This window comes from Hydra vulgaris, chromosome 14, assembly GCF_038396675.1.
Source record: "Hydra vulgaris chromosome 14, alternate assembly HydraT2T_AEP".
Taxonomy (NCBI): domain Eukaryota; kingdom Metazoa; phylum Cnidaria; class Hydrozoa; order Anthoathecata; family Hydridae; genus Hydra; species Hydra vulgaris.
Window position 1 is genome coordinate 30,669,689 of NC_088933.1, and position 18,282 is coordinate 30,687,970.

Below are 18,282 nucleotides of genomic sequence, written 5' to 3' on the forward strand. Positions count from 1 at the left end.
TATAAAGAGGTTTGTCTAATCCAAGCTTAACAAAATGCTTCTGTAGTAGTGTGACTGCCCCAACAGATTTTCCTGTATTTTCAGAGCTAGTATCAGAAATTATAAACTTAATTCCAGGCCATAGCTTATATTCATCAAGCACAGTTTTTATTCCATTGAATATTGTTTCACCTTTTCCATTGATCAGTGCAAGAACTGCTAGTTTAACTTCTCTATTTTCATTTTTTAGAACTACAACCTGGTACTCTGTATTCTTTATGTGCTTCCCATCAAAGTGCAAGCTCCAGTTTTCGTTTCTTAAAGTTTCAATAAAATGTTCTTTTAATTTTTCTCCTGCTTTCATTGTAGCTTTGTAAACACCACTTTGACTTGGAGTTGGAATAGAAATTCCATCTTTTGCAAGAGTTTTGCAGACTGTGTGTGCCTTTCTTGAACTCAGTTTTGCTTTTGTCACCAAATTTATTGCACAATCAGTTTTTTGTCTTTTACATGTTGTTGGAGCCTCTGAATCTTGAGAACCACTGTCAGAATCTTGTTTTTCTTCTTCAGTGCTAAAATGTTCTTCATCTTCACTGCTTAAATCATCCTTAGTATCTTGACTGACTTTTTGCTTAATCAACTTTAGTTTTCTAGGATGAACTTCTTGTGTATCTTCAATTGTGGTGCAGTAGCCAGCTCTACCATTTGTTGACATCTGAAGATTATAGAAGGCTTTATTTTCCTGGCACAACCATTCTCCATTTTCATCAGTTACATTGAACAAGTTGGTAAAGTCTTGCGTTCCTGGTTTTCTGCTGTCTTTTTCATACTTGTTTAGTACATTTTCAATTTTTCTTTCCACTGTAGATTTGCCTTTTTGAATTGGAAGATTCAGTTTTTCCATAAGATTTTTACTTCTTTGACCACTATCACAACTCTCTCCTGTCTACTTTTCACATTTGCAGCCAAACACTTAAATCTGTCCAGGATATGCTGTTCTGTTGGCATTTTGTTCATTTGATCAAGACTGTCAACAATCTTTGCATACTTTCTTGAATTCTTGGCTGTTTCAAACCTCACCAAATTTGATTCCCATAGTTTCTTATTCAAATCTGAAGGAAGACTATCTTTTGACATCTTGACTATAGTCTTGTCAAATTATAATTTGAGTGTAAATTTAATTATCTACAAATAAAAAAATCTTATGAGTTTAGGTTATCAAAAGAAGTTTATAAAATATCAAAATTCAGGTGATGATAACAAATATAATATATAATATGAAAGATTATGTAATAAGAATGCATATATTTAGCAAAATCACACCAGCAATAAACTGAAGCTGTGATACCTTAAACTGTATTGTATTTAACAATAGATACACTATAAGTCATAAAAAAACATGCCACTGAACTTATTGCAATAACTTTGCTCATTGTGAACCGATTTTAAAAATGGTGTCTTCTTCAAGTAGAGAACAAGAACAATACTTGACTAATATAAAATATTACTTTTTAAATTCTTTTTTATTGTCTTAACCTAGAATTTTTAAACTAATTTTAACTTCTATATAAGAAATCAGACAATTTTTCTGTTGTTGAAGTTTGGAGTGTTCGTGTACAGTCAGTTTTTAGAATTGGGTCGCCATCAGACGAATGTTTTTCTGCAATTCAATTCTTAACAAAACCTGAAATTTTGTTAGGCATCAGGCCAAATTTGACAAAGTTATGGTAGAAAGTTCAGTAGCATGTTTTTTTATGACTCATAGTGTAGATGGGAGAAAACAGTTTTCAGCTTAGGGAGGTGAAGTTTTTAAGATTTAACACTTTCAAATGGTATTTCCAGTTTTAAAATATAATTTCTTCACTTTATATATATTATATATTTATATATAAATATATAATATATATATAAATATATAATATATATATAAATATATATAAATATATAATATATATAAATATATAATATATATATAAATATATAATATATATAAATATATAATATATATAAATATATAATATATATGTATATATATATATGTATATATATATATTATATATTTATAAATATATAAAATATATATATCAATATATAATATATATATAAATACATAATATATATAAATATAAAATATATATATAAATATATAATATTTATAAATATATGATATATATTTATAATATATATGAATATATAATATATATATAAATATATAATATACATATAATTAACATATGAATATATAATATATATATAAATATATAATACATATATATATATAAATATATAATATATAATATATATAAATATATTACAATATATATATATATATATATATATATAATATATATATATATATATATATTATATATATATATATATATATATGTAATATATATTTATAAATATATATATAAATACCTAATATATATATATATATATATATATATATATTATATAATTATAAATATATATATAAATATATAACATATATATAAATATATAATATATATATAATATATAATATATATATATAAATATATAATACATATATATATATATATAAATATATAGTATATATATAAACATATAATACATATATAAATATATATATATAAATATATAATATATATATATAAATATATAATATATACATATATATAATATATATATATATATATATATATATATATATATATATATATAATATATATATATAACAGCACATTAAATATTGGCTGCTCAAATATCAGAGATCAGCAACATTTGAAAATAGAAGTAAACATTGCATTATTAAAATTTCATGTAACAGTAAGAAACTTTATATGCAGAACTTGTAAATAAAAATTGTTAACCTGATGATTTTGATGATTATTACCAAAACATGTTTCAATAAGATATTATTTTCCAAATAATTATTAAGTAACTTCTTTATTGAAATATCAAATTAATCAAAATATTAATTATAAACGAATTAATAAATTTGTTTACATTGTACTAAAACCAACCCTCAGAATTAGGGTCAGCATTTGGCAATGCCAACCTAACTGCTGATCTTTAAGTATTTAAGGTCTGCAAAAAATTGCTGTCCTCATTTCTATGCTTTATGGTGACTCCTTTGTGTTAAATTTTTTTTTGCCGTCATCTAACAGTTTGAGGCGGCAATTGCCGAATTCATTTTTCCTAATTCCAAGGGTTGACTAAAAGAATAGACAAAAAAAACTCGTCTATTGTTTTAGTACAATGTAAGCAAATGAAATAAAAATACTTAAAAAAAAAATTAATCTAAACAAAATAATCTAGCAAGCATGAGAACATTTATTTAGACAATGTTAGTTTTATAAGCTACATTTGTTCAGGTATTGGAAATATAACAACAACCGGCAATAAAACAATACTTTAAAAAATTTTAACTAATTTAGGTTGACTTTTTTATTTTAACTAATTTAGGTTGAATTTTATTGTTTTGTTTTTATAGAATGATTGATTTTATCACAGCATTTATTAAAAGCATGTATACTTAAAATAAGCTAAATTAACCATGTAATGCTTAGGTTTATTTTATTTTATGTTATATTATTTTGTTGTTCAATAAGCAAAGTTTAATCGCAAGAACTATCTATTGTTTAAACTTTTAAACTTATTTTATTTTAATAGAAATAAAATTCTTTGTACATATATATTAAAAATATGTACAATTTGTACATTAAAATAGTTTAAATAATACAAGTGTTAATAACACTTTAATAATACAAGCAACATATTATTTTGTTAAAAAGGAAATTTTAATTTTCCATAAAATTGCTGGTAAAAAAATTATCTAGTGGTCAGTTTTTTTGTGGAAATATTTAAAGTTTTTAGTTTATTACTCAGTGGACTTTTTAAAAACAAAAAATAATTTTTATTTGCAAAACTATTAATATGTATACAAGAAATAAAACAAAATCTTTTTTATTCATTTAGCTATAAACAAAACATAATTGTGTTAAATATTGAGAAATCAAACAAATATTTTTACATTTTAAAAAACTGGAATCTAAGTAATTTTGATAATATTATTACATAATAACATTTCTAAATTCTTTTGAGTTAATTTATTCAATTAAACTATTTTGTGGTTATTTAGTAAATTGCAATTCAAAAAAATGTCGATAAATATAAAAAGCAAATAAAAAAAATTTTATAACATTAAAAACTCTGTTACGCATTTACCGTAAGCAATTTTATACATCACAAGGCCTGATATATCATTGACATATCAAGACTGATTTTGACACCAGCCTACAGGTTTGGGCACCCAAATTTGCACCCAAACTTCAGTACTTTATTATGGATTTACTTTTTGCATAAGTTCTTTGCATTATAAAAAGTAAAGCAAATTATATAAAATATAGGACCAAAGTGTATATAACATGCTCCCTTATCAATAAGTTAGCGTAAATTGTGATTAAATGTGACATCTGCATAAAAAAAAATCCTCACAATATCTGCAACATAGTATTGTCTAAACCTGTCCAAACCATGGACAATACCCATGTTGAACCATGGAAAAATAAACAAAAAAAATTTAAAATATTTACTTAAAAACTAAAAAAAATAGTACTTACAGGATAAGGTAACCTTCGCACTTTTGCTGTTGTTATAGCAACTTGTTTAACAGTTTCATCATGGTTATAATCAGTGTTACTCATACTTAAATTTTTCTCTAAATATTGCATGGTATCATTTATATCAGCAATATCACTAAATATGAAATGTAAAACTGTTAATTGGTGAAATGAGATTAAAAAAAAAGTTAGGTTAAAAAAAGCAAATTAAAAAAAATATATATCAAATTAAAAAAACCATGATAAAAAACATCACACCAATTCAACAAAACAAATTTTTACCTTTTTTCTAGATTGTAATTGTGATTAACATTTAATGCAAGGTTACGTAAAAGTAATTTTGAAACATTCATTCTCATAGTTCCAGGTATGTCGTGAGAATAGATCGGCATCAGTATTTCTTTGAATAATGTCAAAAAGACACTGCCAATGCATTACAAAATCTTTATCAATTTAATAACTTAAAATAAAACTTTTTCTTAGACATAATTTAACTTAAACTGTTCTTAGACACAATTTAACTATTAAAAAAACTAAAGGACATATTTTTTTAACAAAATATTAAAAAATTTTTTGCATTTAATGTCAAGGATGATAACAGCCAAGGATGATAAAAGACAAAGCCAAGTCCAGTACTGCAAATATTAGGGTGCATCCAATGCCACATACATTCAAAATTGATCTGTCCCTATTCTTAAAACTTTCTATTGGTTCTCACAAAATGCTCTGTTAAATTAAATTGTTAAATTTTTTCAAAATTGAATGAGATTTAGGGGGGCCGCCTTAAATCCGAAACTTGCAACAAGACCCTAAACAGAAGAAAAAAAAGTTTTTTAAATGTATGTTATGTTCTCATGGGTCTCAAAAGAAGCACAATGGGTCTCAAAAGAAGCAAAATTTTCTTAAAAATTTTAAAAATAATAAAAATTTTACACAAGAATTATTATTCTAAGTTTCATTGCATAAAAATTATTATTTTTTAACAAAAAATTTAAAAAAATCATTTTTTCATGATTTTTGTTGAAATTTTTTTTCAAGGTACTTTTAACAAAAAATGAAAATTATTTTTGAAATTTTTATAAAGTTTCGCTTCTTTTGAGACCCAACATAACATAAACTTGAAAAACTTTTTTACTTGCATTTCAGGTCTTGTTGATATTTTAAGACTTGAGGTTGCCCCCCTAAATCTTATTTAACTTAATTTTAAAAAATTTCAGAGTTTCTTGTGAGAACCTATAAAGTTTTAAAATAAGAACAGATCAATTTGTGAAAGTATGGGGCATTGGATGCACCCTAGCATATATATGATATATTTTACACACACACAAACACACATACAGAAACACACAGATAAATAAATATTAGCTCACAGAATTAGGGTCCTCATTCGGCAATGTCAACCTGACAGTGTATTAGGTCAGCAATTTTTTGCTGACCTCAGAATTTCAAAAATTAATTTTATTTGCTATTTCAAATAAACAGCAAAGGAGCACTTTATTTGAATTCTAAATATAATAATTAAAATAAAAATGAAAAAATAAACATTTTATTTAATTAAAGTAAAAAGTCAAATTAAAGGTGCTATTTAAATTCTAAATACAAACCTTTTATTTAAATTGTAAACAAATTATTATAAAAAAAACTAAAGTTTTATTATTTATAAGTAAAATAACTAAAATAAAATCAGCAAAACTTTTGTTTGTTTTTAAATTTTTCAGGTATATGTTGACATTTGAAAGAAATATCAGCAAACTTGGTGTTTGTTTTTCTGTCAATTTTACGCTACAATTTTGCATATTTGTCAATTTGTTGGACCCATTTCAAAATTTTGTGCCAACTTATACTGCCTTAAACGATTTTTAGAATTTGGAACGATTTCATAGAATTAGGAAAAATATAAGTTATCCTTGGTGACACACAGTCGAATTGGCTATAACTAGTGGCATTCAGCAAGGATCAATTACATACACAAACATCTAATCATTCTATAAAGGATCTGACAGCAAAAATTACATTTGCAAATTCTATGTCAATGTAACTAAAATCTCACAAGCAAAAATAACATTTGCAAATTCTATGTCAATGAAACTAAAATCCTCAGCTATGTTTTCTCATTTGTTGCTCAACTTTAACTACAACCAGGCATCAACCAAATTGTTATATGGATTTAGTTAGAGTTTTAGCTCCTGGAGTTGTCATTTAGTCAAAAAAAATTTAACTCCTTTTAAGATGTAATCAAAGAATCAGATCATATCTCAATATTGACCAAATTAAATGAAAACAACCATCACAGATTATGACTTTGACATCCAAAGTACAAATGACCTTAAAGTAGAAAGTCAATCCATTATTTACTCAAATAATATAAATCAAATACTTGGTATATACATGATACAATGATGTGATACTTTTCTATGAAAACAAATCTCACACTTATGTCCATTCTCTTATTAAGTTTTCGATTTCAGCTTAGAACCCATTTAGTGAAAGACCATTTAGTAAAATTTAGTAAAAACCGTTTAGTAAAAGCAAATTATAGACCAAACAAAGCAAAAAACTAAAAAAATATTGTGCATCTTTAACATAATATATATATATCCTATTATTAAAACTAATTATAGAATATTTACACACTCACACAAACATACACATATATATCTCCTATTATTGGAATATAAATTAAAAACACACACATATATACAAGGCAAGATAAAATAATAACTACATTATGTTTATGACTTTAAGCTTTATGCATATATCAAACATTAGATATGTGTCAAATACATATATATATATATATATATATATATATATATATATATATATATATATATATATTAATGTGTGCAAATATATATATATATATATATATATATATATATATATATATATATATATATATATATATATATATATATATATATATATATATATATATATACATATATTTTACACATATTTAAATACACATTTAAATATGGATTGTTCTATGCATAAACTGAAGAAGAATTGAATTTATTTACCATGTATATATATATATATATATATATATATATATATATATATATATATATATATATATATATATATATATATATATATATAAAATGTATATATATATATATATATATATATATATATATATATATATATATATATATATATATATATATATATATATATATATATATATATATATATATGATTTACATAAAAATATATCTATTTATATAAATACATAATATATAATATATGTATATGTATTTAATATAATATATATATGTATTTAATATAATATATATACATATATAATATATGTATATGTATTTACATATATAAATGTATACATACATATATATATATGTGTGTGTGTGTGTGTGTATATATATATACATATATATATATATATATATATATATATATATATATATATATATATATATATATATATATATATATATATATATATATATATATATATATATATATATATATATATATATATATATATATATATATATATATATTATACTTATGTGTATATATTTACATATATATCAGATATATTATATGTTTACATATATTATATGTATATATATATGTAAATACACACATATATATACATATATATATTGATTTTTACTCTGTGAAAGAAAAAAAACAACTTATAACCATTTATAAAACTAAATCAATATTATTTGTCTATTTTCACTAATTATTATCAGAGGAATTTTCAATTCTTTAGCTTCTTGTTCCAAGTCACTAGCGCCTCTTTTGATAAGCGGATTCAGGTTGGCTTTTAATCTAAAGTATTGAGTTATTAATAATTAATTTTAAAATACATGAAAACTAATTCAATAGTTTGATTTTAATTTTTCTATGAAATTATATAACAACCACTATCAAGGTATCATTAACTTTGTAAAATTTATAGTTAATACATTATTAATAAAGTTTCTACTCTTTTTTAATTAAATTTGATTTTCAAGACAACTTAACGACTTTCTTTAAAATACAAAGGAATCAAACTTGTACAATACGGATTTTTAATAGCACCACCAATAATTTAGGGGATATACTCCTAGTCCGTATTGTATATTTTAGTCAGTTTTACAATTTATACATAACTTTAAAAAATATTTTACAAAAAAAAATATTGTGTTTTACATTTTTAGTATAATTTTTTTAAGATTCTTGTAATGCTAAACGTATAAATTTTATTTATAAATATAAATACTAACTACCGTTATGTTTTGTAAATCATTTTTTTCACGAGTTACGCAACGGATCTAATATTTGTTGTTGTTATTTTGACACGAAGTATGGTATGATCTTCGAGAGCATTTTCAAAAAATATAATGTATTTGGAGATATTTTGGTTTCTAAACGATAAAATGATTTTTTACTTTAATTTCAGAAAGTAAAAGATATTTAACGAATTTATATAAAGTATAATCTTTATTATTTTATTACACATGAAGTATTATTATTAGAATGATGGTGATAGTCTGTATAAAAATAGTTATCCTTGGAAATAGTTATTATTTGAATTCAAATGCATACTAGTTCAAGAAAGATTTGTGATAAAATTGCGCTAGTTTAACTCTATAATTAATCAGTATATGGTGATTTTAATGGTTCTTTAACTTGAAAATATAATTTATAACATCTGGATAAAAGTGTATTTCTCAAATGTAAATTCTTGATATCTCTAAGATGATAGATAAAAAATTACTTTATGTTACAGTTTCTTCTTCAGCAAATGGTTAACATCTTTAGTTTGAAAAATGTATTGTGCAAAAATACTGCTCAGCAAATAATGTTCAATAGAAGTATGTAATTGTTTATATAAATCTTATTTAGAAAAAAAGTGTAAATAATTCAGCTAGAGTTTTGTTTTTTGCAAAATGCAAAACAGAAAAAAAACAAATTTGATTAATTCCAAATAAGTCAAACTGATAAAGGTTCAAAACTTTTTCAGCATAAATCTGGAATTTAGTACTTAGACTACATTAAAGAGTAAACTAAGTAGAAACTTGTCTAAAATATAAAAGTATTTAAATCAGCAGTGAACTAAAGTCAAAGTTTTTCAATTATCCAAAGCCATAAAAGTGGAAAGGTTGTAGTGGCCCACTTTAAGACTATTGCATGAGTAGTGTTTTTACACAGTTACAAAAATTATGTTTCGAATATTCAAGCAGTTAGTTGCATTGTTTCTAAATTTTATTTAGAAATAAAATGCAAAAGCCCTTAAAAAATTTTGTGAACATATTTAAAAAGTTTATTTAAAGGCTTTCAATCTGGAATTTAATTTTCTTATTTTGCGTGTGATTTAGTGACAGCAACATCCAAGAGTTTTTTTATTCTAATATGTTAGATTACTCAATGAGTTTTTCAAATTATTAAAGCTATCTCTATAAAAATGTTCTTGACAGCAGAACTTTTCTTTCCCAATTAACACTTTAGTACAAAATAATTTTATCCTAGATTCCACAAATTTTTAAGTTAACAATTTACATAAAATCATAAGATGCATCAAAACATACATTAGATATCTATTTGGTGACGACACGATTCTAATTGCTTATACCTATATTATAGTTATAGGATAAGCTGCCAATTTCGAACATTAATCTTTCACTACCCATAAATTCCGTTGTAAAGTATGTAGTAAATTTTTCTTTTTTTATTTATGTTTCAGTTATATTTTCTTTTTAAATTATGTCTGTTTTAAATTTAAAATAAATTTTTTATTTTATTTTACTGTGCTGGTTATTTATTTTTTTTTACGGAAGAGGTGTTTTAATGGAGCTGTTTCCAGATCTAGACTGTCTCTTGCTTTTTATTTTAGAGAAGGCGTAAAGGCTTGTATTCAATCGTCATTTTTTAGGCGTAAAGGCTTGTACTCAATCGTCCTTTTTTAGATTTGAAATCCGGTAATCTTCTAGTTAAGCAGCGTCATTTGCTCTGCCGTGCTTGCCACGCAAATATCTGAAGTTAAATTAAAAATTTGTAAAATGTATATCCGATGTAACGCGTTCTTCCGTGTTTAAAAAAACTGGTCGTGCGAGGATCAGGCGTTAGGATCAAGATTCATGTTAAGATAACCAAAAAAAACCTTGACCTTAACCTGATCAGTAATGAACCTAATCAAACCATAGTCCTATTCTGATCAGTAATGAGCCTAATCAGACCATAAACCTAGCACTCATTTGATCTTTCTTATTATTATTATTTGTGGAAGTGCGCGTTCTTTCAGACGTATTTGTGACAGCAAAAAATCTAATAAGTTGCTTTTCTGATCAATGTAGTAATGCAAACCATTGGATTGGTAACTAGAGCATAAATAATCCAAACAATTTTTTTTTTATATACTTGTTTTATGTATACCTTGCAATCTGATATAAATTTTATCTGAAACTTATCTAATAATATAGAAATTTGAGTAATCAAAGATTTTTATTAAATACGCTTCGATTAATGTTTTTTTATGATTGATTAATTTTATTTATATATTTTTCCTCCTAAAATAAAACTCGTTTTTTTAATCCATACTAAGGCTCGTTTTAACAATTGATTTTAAAGTGTTTAGAACCAATCGTTAGTTTTATTTTTAGCATATTTTTAAATGTAATAAGATATTTTTTCGCTCGGAATAAAAACATTTTTTGATCTAAAAGACTATGTAAACAGAAAAGATGGCAATAAACTGGTGGGCATTGTAGAATATTGCTGTTTACATTGTATATTATAATCGTATCTAATAAGTTTTGTTTTGTTTTTATAGAAAAACGCCAATTAAACATTAATTTAGAAAATAAAATTTTAATTAGCAAAAAACTTAATTTTTTGCTAATAAAAATTTTATTTTCTAAACTTCTTTCGATATTAAATAGATAAAATGTATGTCTATAAAAATGTCAATTAAAAACACTTGCTTAACTAATAAAAACTTATGCCATTTATAATATAAATAAGATGACTTTTGCGAGAGTCTAAACACGTGGAAAGGGAGATAAAAATAAAGTGATTTAGTAAATGCTGTTAACACAAACATTAGTTTTACAAATATGAAAAATATAAAGTTTTACTTCGACAACTTAAAAGCTTTATTATTTTAATTAATTTTATTTATTGATGATGATTTTGGATTAGACAAAATACGATGGTTTGAAAGAAGATGTTACTTAGCATTACTTCTTTTTTCAATATTGCCAATATCAAAAAAAGAAATTAATATCTAATTAAATAATTGTTATCTAATATATTTATGCCAATATAATTGGCATAAATATTTTAGATAATAACTTTCAATATTATTGGATAATAAAACACTGTCATGCAATATGTTGAGACCTCCAAAATTATTATCTATAGCATAGTTTCCATTTTTAAGTTTTTTGTTTTTTTACCTGTTTTAGCTTTAGTAATTCTTCCAGAAATGTAAACCATTTCAGTTTTTGTAAATTAAAAAAAAAGTTTGACCAAAACATCATCCAATTAATACTTTTTGCAATTATTACCTTCTTTCATTAATATTCTTATCCATTTGCAAGTTTGCTATTGTTTTATATATTTCTGATTTTTTCTAAAATTTATTGATTTTTGTAAATAAGTTATACACGGCCCTTGTCGAAACTTTTTAATCATTCCTTCTAAATAGTCTGTAATAAATTAACGGAAAACTGCATATCGAATTCGAAAAAAAAACTGAACCGTCTTTGTCACCCACAGAAGCACACAGTTCGTATTATTAATATACCCTAAAAAACAATAAGTTTAATCAGTTTTGTATTGATTATCTGCACCATTTTTTTGGAATAAAAATATTTTGCAAAATTTTGATTTGTCTTCTTCTTTCCTTGTTTTAAAAAAAGTTTATTTTATCTCATAAATCAGTTATCAATAACAGTTTATTTTATCTTATCATTTTAAGAAGTTTATTACTGCATTTTTAAAATAGACTTATTTAAGTTTCTGATGATAATATGTTTGTAATCCTCTCTCAGTTACCTTGTTTATGTTGTTTATCATTTTAAATTTGTGAAAGGTTATTGCTATTTTTTATTATTACTATATAACTGTACAACGACATGCAAATGTAAACAAAACAAAAATTCAAAGGGTAATAAGGTAGGTACCTCATTAACAAGAGAAAGCAATCGTATCAATCACACTAACAAGAGAGAGCAATCATACCAAAACAAGTATGCCAAAGTGCTACTCTTGTATCACGTGTGCATTGATATCTGCTTTGTTCTTGCCTGTCAGTCATTTGCTGGCCTGTATTTAAAATTTTTTTCAAAACGTTAATCTTTCATTTGCATATAAATTTTTAACATAAACAATCTTTTAAAACTTTAATATATTATTAATAAATTGTATGACACTGTCTGCATTACTTATCTATTGTTAAAAAAACTTTTTAGTGCAGCTAATTTCTTATTAAAAAATAAGTCGAGATATGCATACACTTTTTGCCTTACAGTTCCCAACGTGTCTCAATACATCGTTATGTTTTAAATATTTAACTATACTCGCCTTTCCAGTTTAATGTTCAACTATATTCCCCTTTCAGTTTAATATTTAACTATTAAACTGAAAGGGGAACCAAAACTAAAACAAAATTGTGAAATTAGTATAAAATTTATTGATAATTTAAATGAAAACTGTATTGAACAATGTAATTTTGAACCAACATTTCAAATATGAAATTATGAACCTACTAATACACTTGATTTACTAATGACAGATAACTGTAAAAGGATTAGAGACGTTAAAATAGGCGCACCGCTTGTACCAATTGAAAAAGCACACTTTGTAATTAAATTCAACTATAACATTCAAGATTTTGACACAATCACTTCACAATTCCGTAGTAAAGATATAAATTATCAAAGAAAAGGCTACAAAAAATAAATCTTAGTTTTAATTTAATAAACTGGTATAAATTGTTCAAGAATTTAAACGTGAACTATTGCTATATTGCTTTCGTACAAAAATGTAATGAATTGAGTGAGTGATAAATTTTTTTGATTGGGATTGGATTAATGTTGTTACAAATAACGCAGTTCAGCAATAACTGAATTCTCTGGGTGTCAACAAAGCATGCGCTAGTGATAGTATTAGTCTCTATGTACTTAAAAATTGTTCAAGTAGTGTCACAACTTGATTAGCTTTATTTACCGAAAATCAATTAAAGCAGGAGAATTTCCTAGCAAATGGAAAGAAGCAAATATCACGTAGATATTCAAGACTGGAAATACAACAGAACCGCTTAACTAAAGACCCGTATCATAATATTTATAAGGGCTCTGTGCTTAGTCCCTTGTTATTCTTGATATTTAAAAACGATCTACCATCAATTGTTAATTCAAATTGCAAATTATACGCAGATGACAGTAAACTAATCAATATATATAAAAAAATGTTCAAGATAACGAGGCCTTACAAAATGACATCAATAAGTTTGTAAAATGGACGGATACCTGGTTGACCAAGTTGAACGTTGAAAAGTGCAAAGTGATGCATGTAGGTAAAAAGAATCCACAAATGAGTTATAGTATGATACACATTATTATAATTTTTAAAGTTCCTGCAGTATAAATTATGACTACGTGATATAAACAATTTGTTAAAATTAGGACAAATAAGAAATTGAGGTAGGTGGTCAGAAATAGAAGTTGTTAGGTTTCCTGAAATAATTTAGTTAGAGGTTACATTTGAAAAGACATTGTCAATGATTGTAGCAGAATGGTCAGTAACTCTGGTTGGTAGCGTAATAAATGGGCGAATATTATTAGAAGTAAGTAAATTTAAAAACTCAGAAGTTGCAGAGTTTGACTGTATCAGATCCATGTTAAAATCGCCAAGTAGAAAAATATATTTCTTTTCGGTAGCTATTTTTTGGAGACATTTTATTATGGAAGTAGTTTACATCCATGATAGGGTGTCTAGATATGCAACCGACAATAACATTTGATTTTTTGGGAAAAATTATTTCAGTAAAAGTAGATTCTAAATTTTTTGTTTGTTTGTTTGTTCTTTTTATTACATCTTAAATTAGCATTTCATAACAATATATAAAATACAAATATAAAATAATAAAAATAAAAATATATATATATATATATAATGATTGTTATTAAGAAATAAAAGAACGCGGGGACTCGTACAAGGCCATACGGTCTTGTCGTCGAGTAACCCTAAGAAATGTTCGTGTTAAAATTTTTAAGTTATTTACAAGATAAAAAATAAGTAACGAAGTAAGAAACTTAAAATATTCCTTTATTAATGATTACCGTTGTTAATAGATACATATATAATTTTTATAAATTCATGTTTAAATAGAGGGTAAAAAGGAAGATCACTAAAAAATATCAGAAGTATATTGTTAAATCTTCGATTGTAAAAATGAGTTCTTTAAGCTTTTGTTTAAAAGAAAAGTAGCTACTTAGATGAATATAATCATCAGTAACGTTTTTTAAAACTATTTTATCCATAAGAATGGTCCGCGATAATCAATACAAAATTTAAAAAGATTAGTTAGAAAAATGGTCTGCTTAATAAAATTATCATTGCGTAAAATGTATTTATTTTTAATTTTTGATGAATACAAATTATGGAAAGAAATTGGGGATAAATTGGTTTTACATTTAAACATAAAACAAAGAATATTAAAAATATTAAGCTCATATATATTAAAAACTTTCATTTTAAATAATAGAAGCTTGGCATGAGTTTAACAGTCTTTAAAATATAAAAGACGTGCTATATGCTTCTGCTGACAATAAAGAGGTTCAAGTTTATTTTTATTTGTACTACCCCAAGCAATGTTTGTATAGTTTTTGTGACAATGAATAAATGAGTGATATAATTGTACTAAAGTATGTTTATTTAAAATATTTCTTGCTTTGTAAATATTCCTATACTTTTTGAAATTTTATTTGATAAGTTTTAAACGTGATTTTTCCATTTAAGATTTTCATCTATACAAACACCTAGAAAGTTGGTTACTGTTACTTTTTTTATTTGTATATTGTCAATAACAAGTTAAGGCATGTTAATTGGCAGTTTATGCTTTTTGATAAGAGGATGGAAAAGAATCCATTTAGTTTTATCAATGTTAAGAGATAATTTGTTAGTCTTAAACCTGTCATATATTTTATTAACTCTATGTTCATGTAGAAATGCTTTTGTGTGACATGAATAAATTAGTGTCATCAGCAAACATAGTTGTTAAATAGTTTAGCCTGTATATAATTAAATCATCTCTTCTTTTATAAAACTTTTTTTTTTTTGAATAAATATAACATGGTTCCACCACAAGAAGATTTGGTTTGTGTGTGCTGAAAATTATAATTTTGAATAATAATTGGATGTGTGAAAGGAGATTCTTTTTTTAACCTTGTTTCTGTAACTCCAATTAATGATAATAATATGTTTAGATCTTCAAAGTGCTTTTGTAAAGAAGATATGTTTAAATGGAAAAATGAAATAGAGTTTATGATGTCAAAGTTATGAGGACAAAATTTATTAATGTCGTTATATTGGCAATTTACATCAAACGATAAACAGTTTTCATCATCAGAAAGTGAAGCATGTGATGTTATAAATTTATTAAATTGAGTATAGATTTTATTCAATCCCGATGCTCGAAAAAATTTAGTTGATAGTCATCAGTTATAATAATTTTATTTGAATAGAAGAGTAGTTTGATTTTATTATCAGATACATTAGTCAATGGAAAGACACCTTTAGTACAATTTACACACAGCCAAGTTGTGTGTTTTGATTGTGTTTAATTTTACCCATGATTATAAAGCCTGCTACACTTTGTCTGATTCCAAAACAATACACGGCAACTTATACTAACCTTTTTTGTACATGCAGTGCATACTCTCCGAAAATTAGAGGTCTTAGTAAAACTAATGAGAAAAATAAAAGAAGAAAATTTGCCAAATTTAGAAGAAAGCTTGAAGTTGTTAAGTTTTAAACAAGAAAAAAAAAGAAAAGAAAAAATAATAACGATACAATATTATAAATAGTAATTATAATAGTAACAATTATAATAGTAATAATAATAGTAATATTTACTGTAACTTAAGCAGTATTAATAAACAAACTAATATAAAATAATAGTTATAATAATAAAACAATAGAATAATAAGTAACATTATATCACTAACCAAAAATAAGAATATATAACTAATTATAAATTAAATAAGAAAATAAAAATTAAATAAAAAACTGTATGAAAATTATATCTAATATTATAAATATATTATGGGAAAACAGAAATAACATAAAACAAAAATAAATAAAATTAAAAGTAATATATTATTAACTATATTAAAGATAATAGTTATATATTTAAAAATAATATATATATATATATATATATACATATATATATATATATATATATATATATATATATACATATATATATATATATATATATATATATATATATATATATATTTATATATATATATATATATATATATATATATATATATATATATATATATATACATATATATATATATATATATATATATATATATATATATATATATATATATTTATATATATATATATATATATATATATATATATATATATATATATATATATATATATATATATATATATATATATATATCAGGGTTGGAAAAAATGACAATTTTTTTAAAAAAATCAAAAAAATCAGATTTTTTTGATTTAAATAAAATATTTTTTGATGAACTTTTAATATAATTTAAAGTAATATGATATTGGTTGACTGTGTTTTTTGTACATAATGCAGTGGTCATACAGGTCAGAAGTATACTCAAAATTCTAAATTCATTTCTTTTAACCTTATACCTCTACAAAACTATCCACTATGGGATTGTATAAGGATTTTCTGGATATTTATTATATTAAGTTTAGATAATATTAAGTTTTTTTTTAATATTGTAATGTTATGATTTAATATTGACTGTTTGTCAAAACTAAAGATATTACTCTGAAATGGTTTAAAACTCTAGCTATATTTTTGCAGAAAATATTTAAAACATACTGAACAAAAACGAAAAAATGTCTGGAAGAAGATCTAACCCAGGGTGGTCCAAACTTGAAAAGCTTGAAACAAAAAGTGGCAAGGGATGTAAAGCAAGATATGCAGGATATATATGCAAAAGGATATGCAAAATAGAACAGCAGGGTCTGGTGGCAAGGATGAAAGTTTACTTAAATGTTGTCATGAAAATAATACAGAAGATGATATAATGTATTTATAATAATTAATTATTTTTGTAATTAGTATAATTTAATTCAAATTATTTTTTTAGAAATTGAATTTCAAACTACTTCTTCCAACATTCAATTTGATGCTACAAAGCAACCCTCAGAATCATCTGTTTTAGCAGGAAAATGTTATATAAGTGTATCAGCAAAAAAATTACGCACAGAAAATATAAGTAATAATACTCCAATAAATAAATACAAGTTCTGGGTTATTGTCACATGATGTTAGAACAAGTCAGAGTCAATTTCCGTATTTGATGAGCAGATTGCAAGAATAATTTTAACAACAAATTCATCGTTTCAATTAATTGAATATCCAGAACTCCAAAAACTTAAGTTGATGTTGGCCAGGCTATAGTGGCCAGACAAGAAAGGATGTAGCTGACAAATTCCTAACAATAGT

At 23.7% G+C, this 18,282-nt stretch overlaps 1 protein-coding gene and 1 long non-coding RNA gene across 2 annotated transcripts in view; both read right to left on the bottom strand.

The window, feature by feature from the left end:
* The window catches only part of LOC100201625 (inactive histone-lysine N-methyltransferase 2E), a 67,563-nt gene extending 62,249 nt beyond the window's left edge, over positions 1 to 5,314 (bottom strand). The window contains exons 1-2 of the mRNA XM_065817054.1: positions 4,869 to 5,314; positions 4,587 to 4,722 (exon numbers count right to left, since the gene is read on the bottom strand). Of these exons, the coding sequence (XP_065673126.1) occupies positions 4,587 to 4,722; positions 4,869 to 4,978 (246 nt within the window). The 5' untranslated portion in view covers positions 4,979 to 5,314. The remainder of the gene's footprint in view (positions 1 to 4,586; positions 4,723 to 4,868) is intronic.
* A 2,937-nt stretch (positions 5,315 to 8,251) lies between these two features.
* LOC136090454 (uncharacterized) lies at positions 8,252 to 8,610 on the bottom strand. The gene is made up of 2 exons (XR_010643435.1): positions 8,548 to 8,610; positions 8,252 to 8,390 (listed from the first exon to the last, which is right to left on the bottom strand). It is a non-coding gene; the product is annotated as an uncharacterized LOC136090454 (long non-coding RNA).
* Positions 8,611 to 18,282: the final 9,672 nt, after the last annotated feature.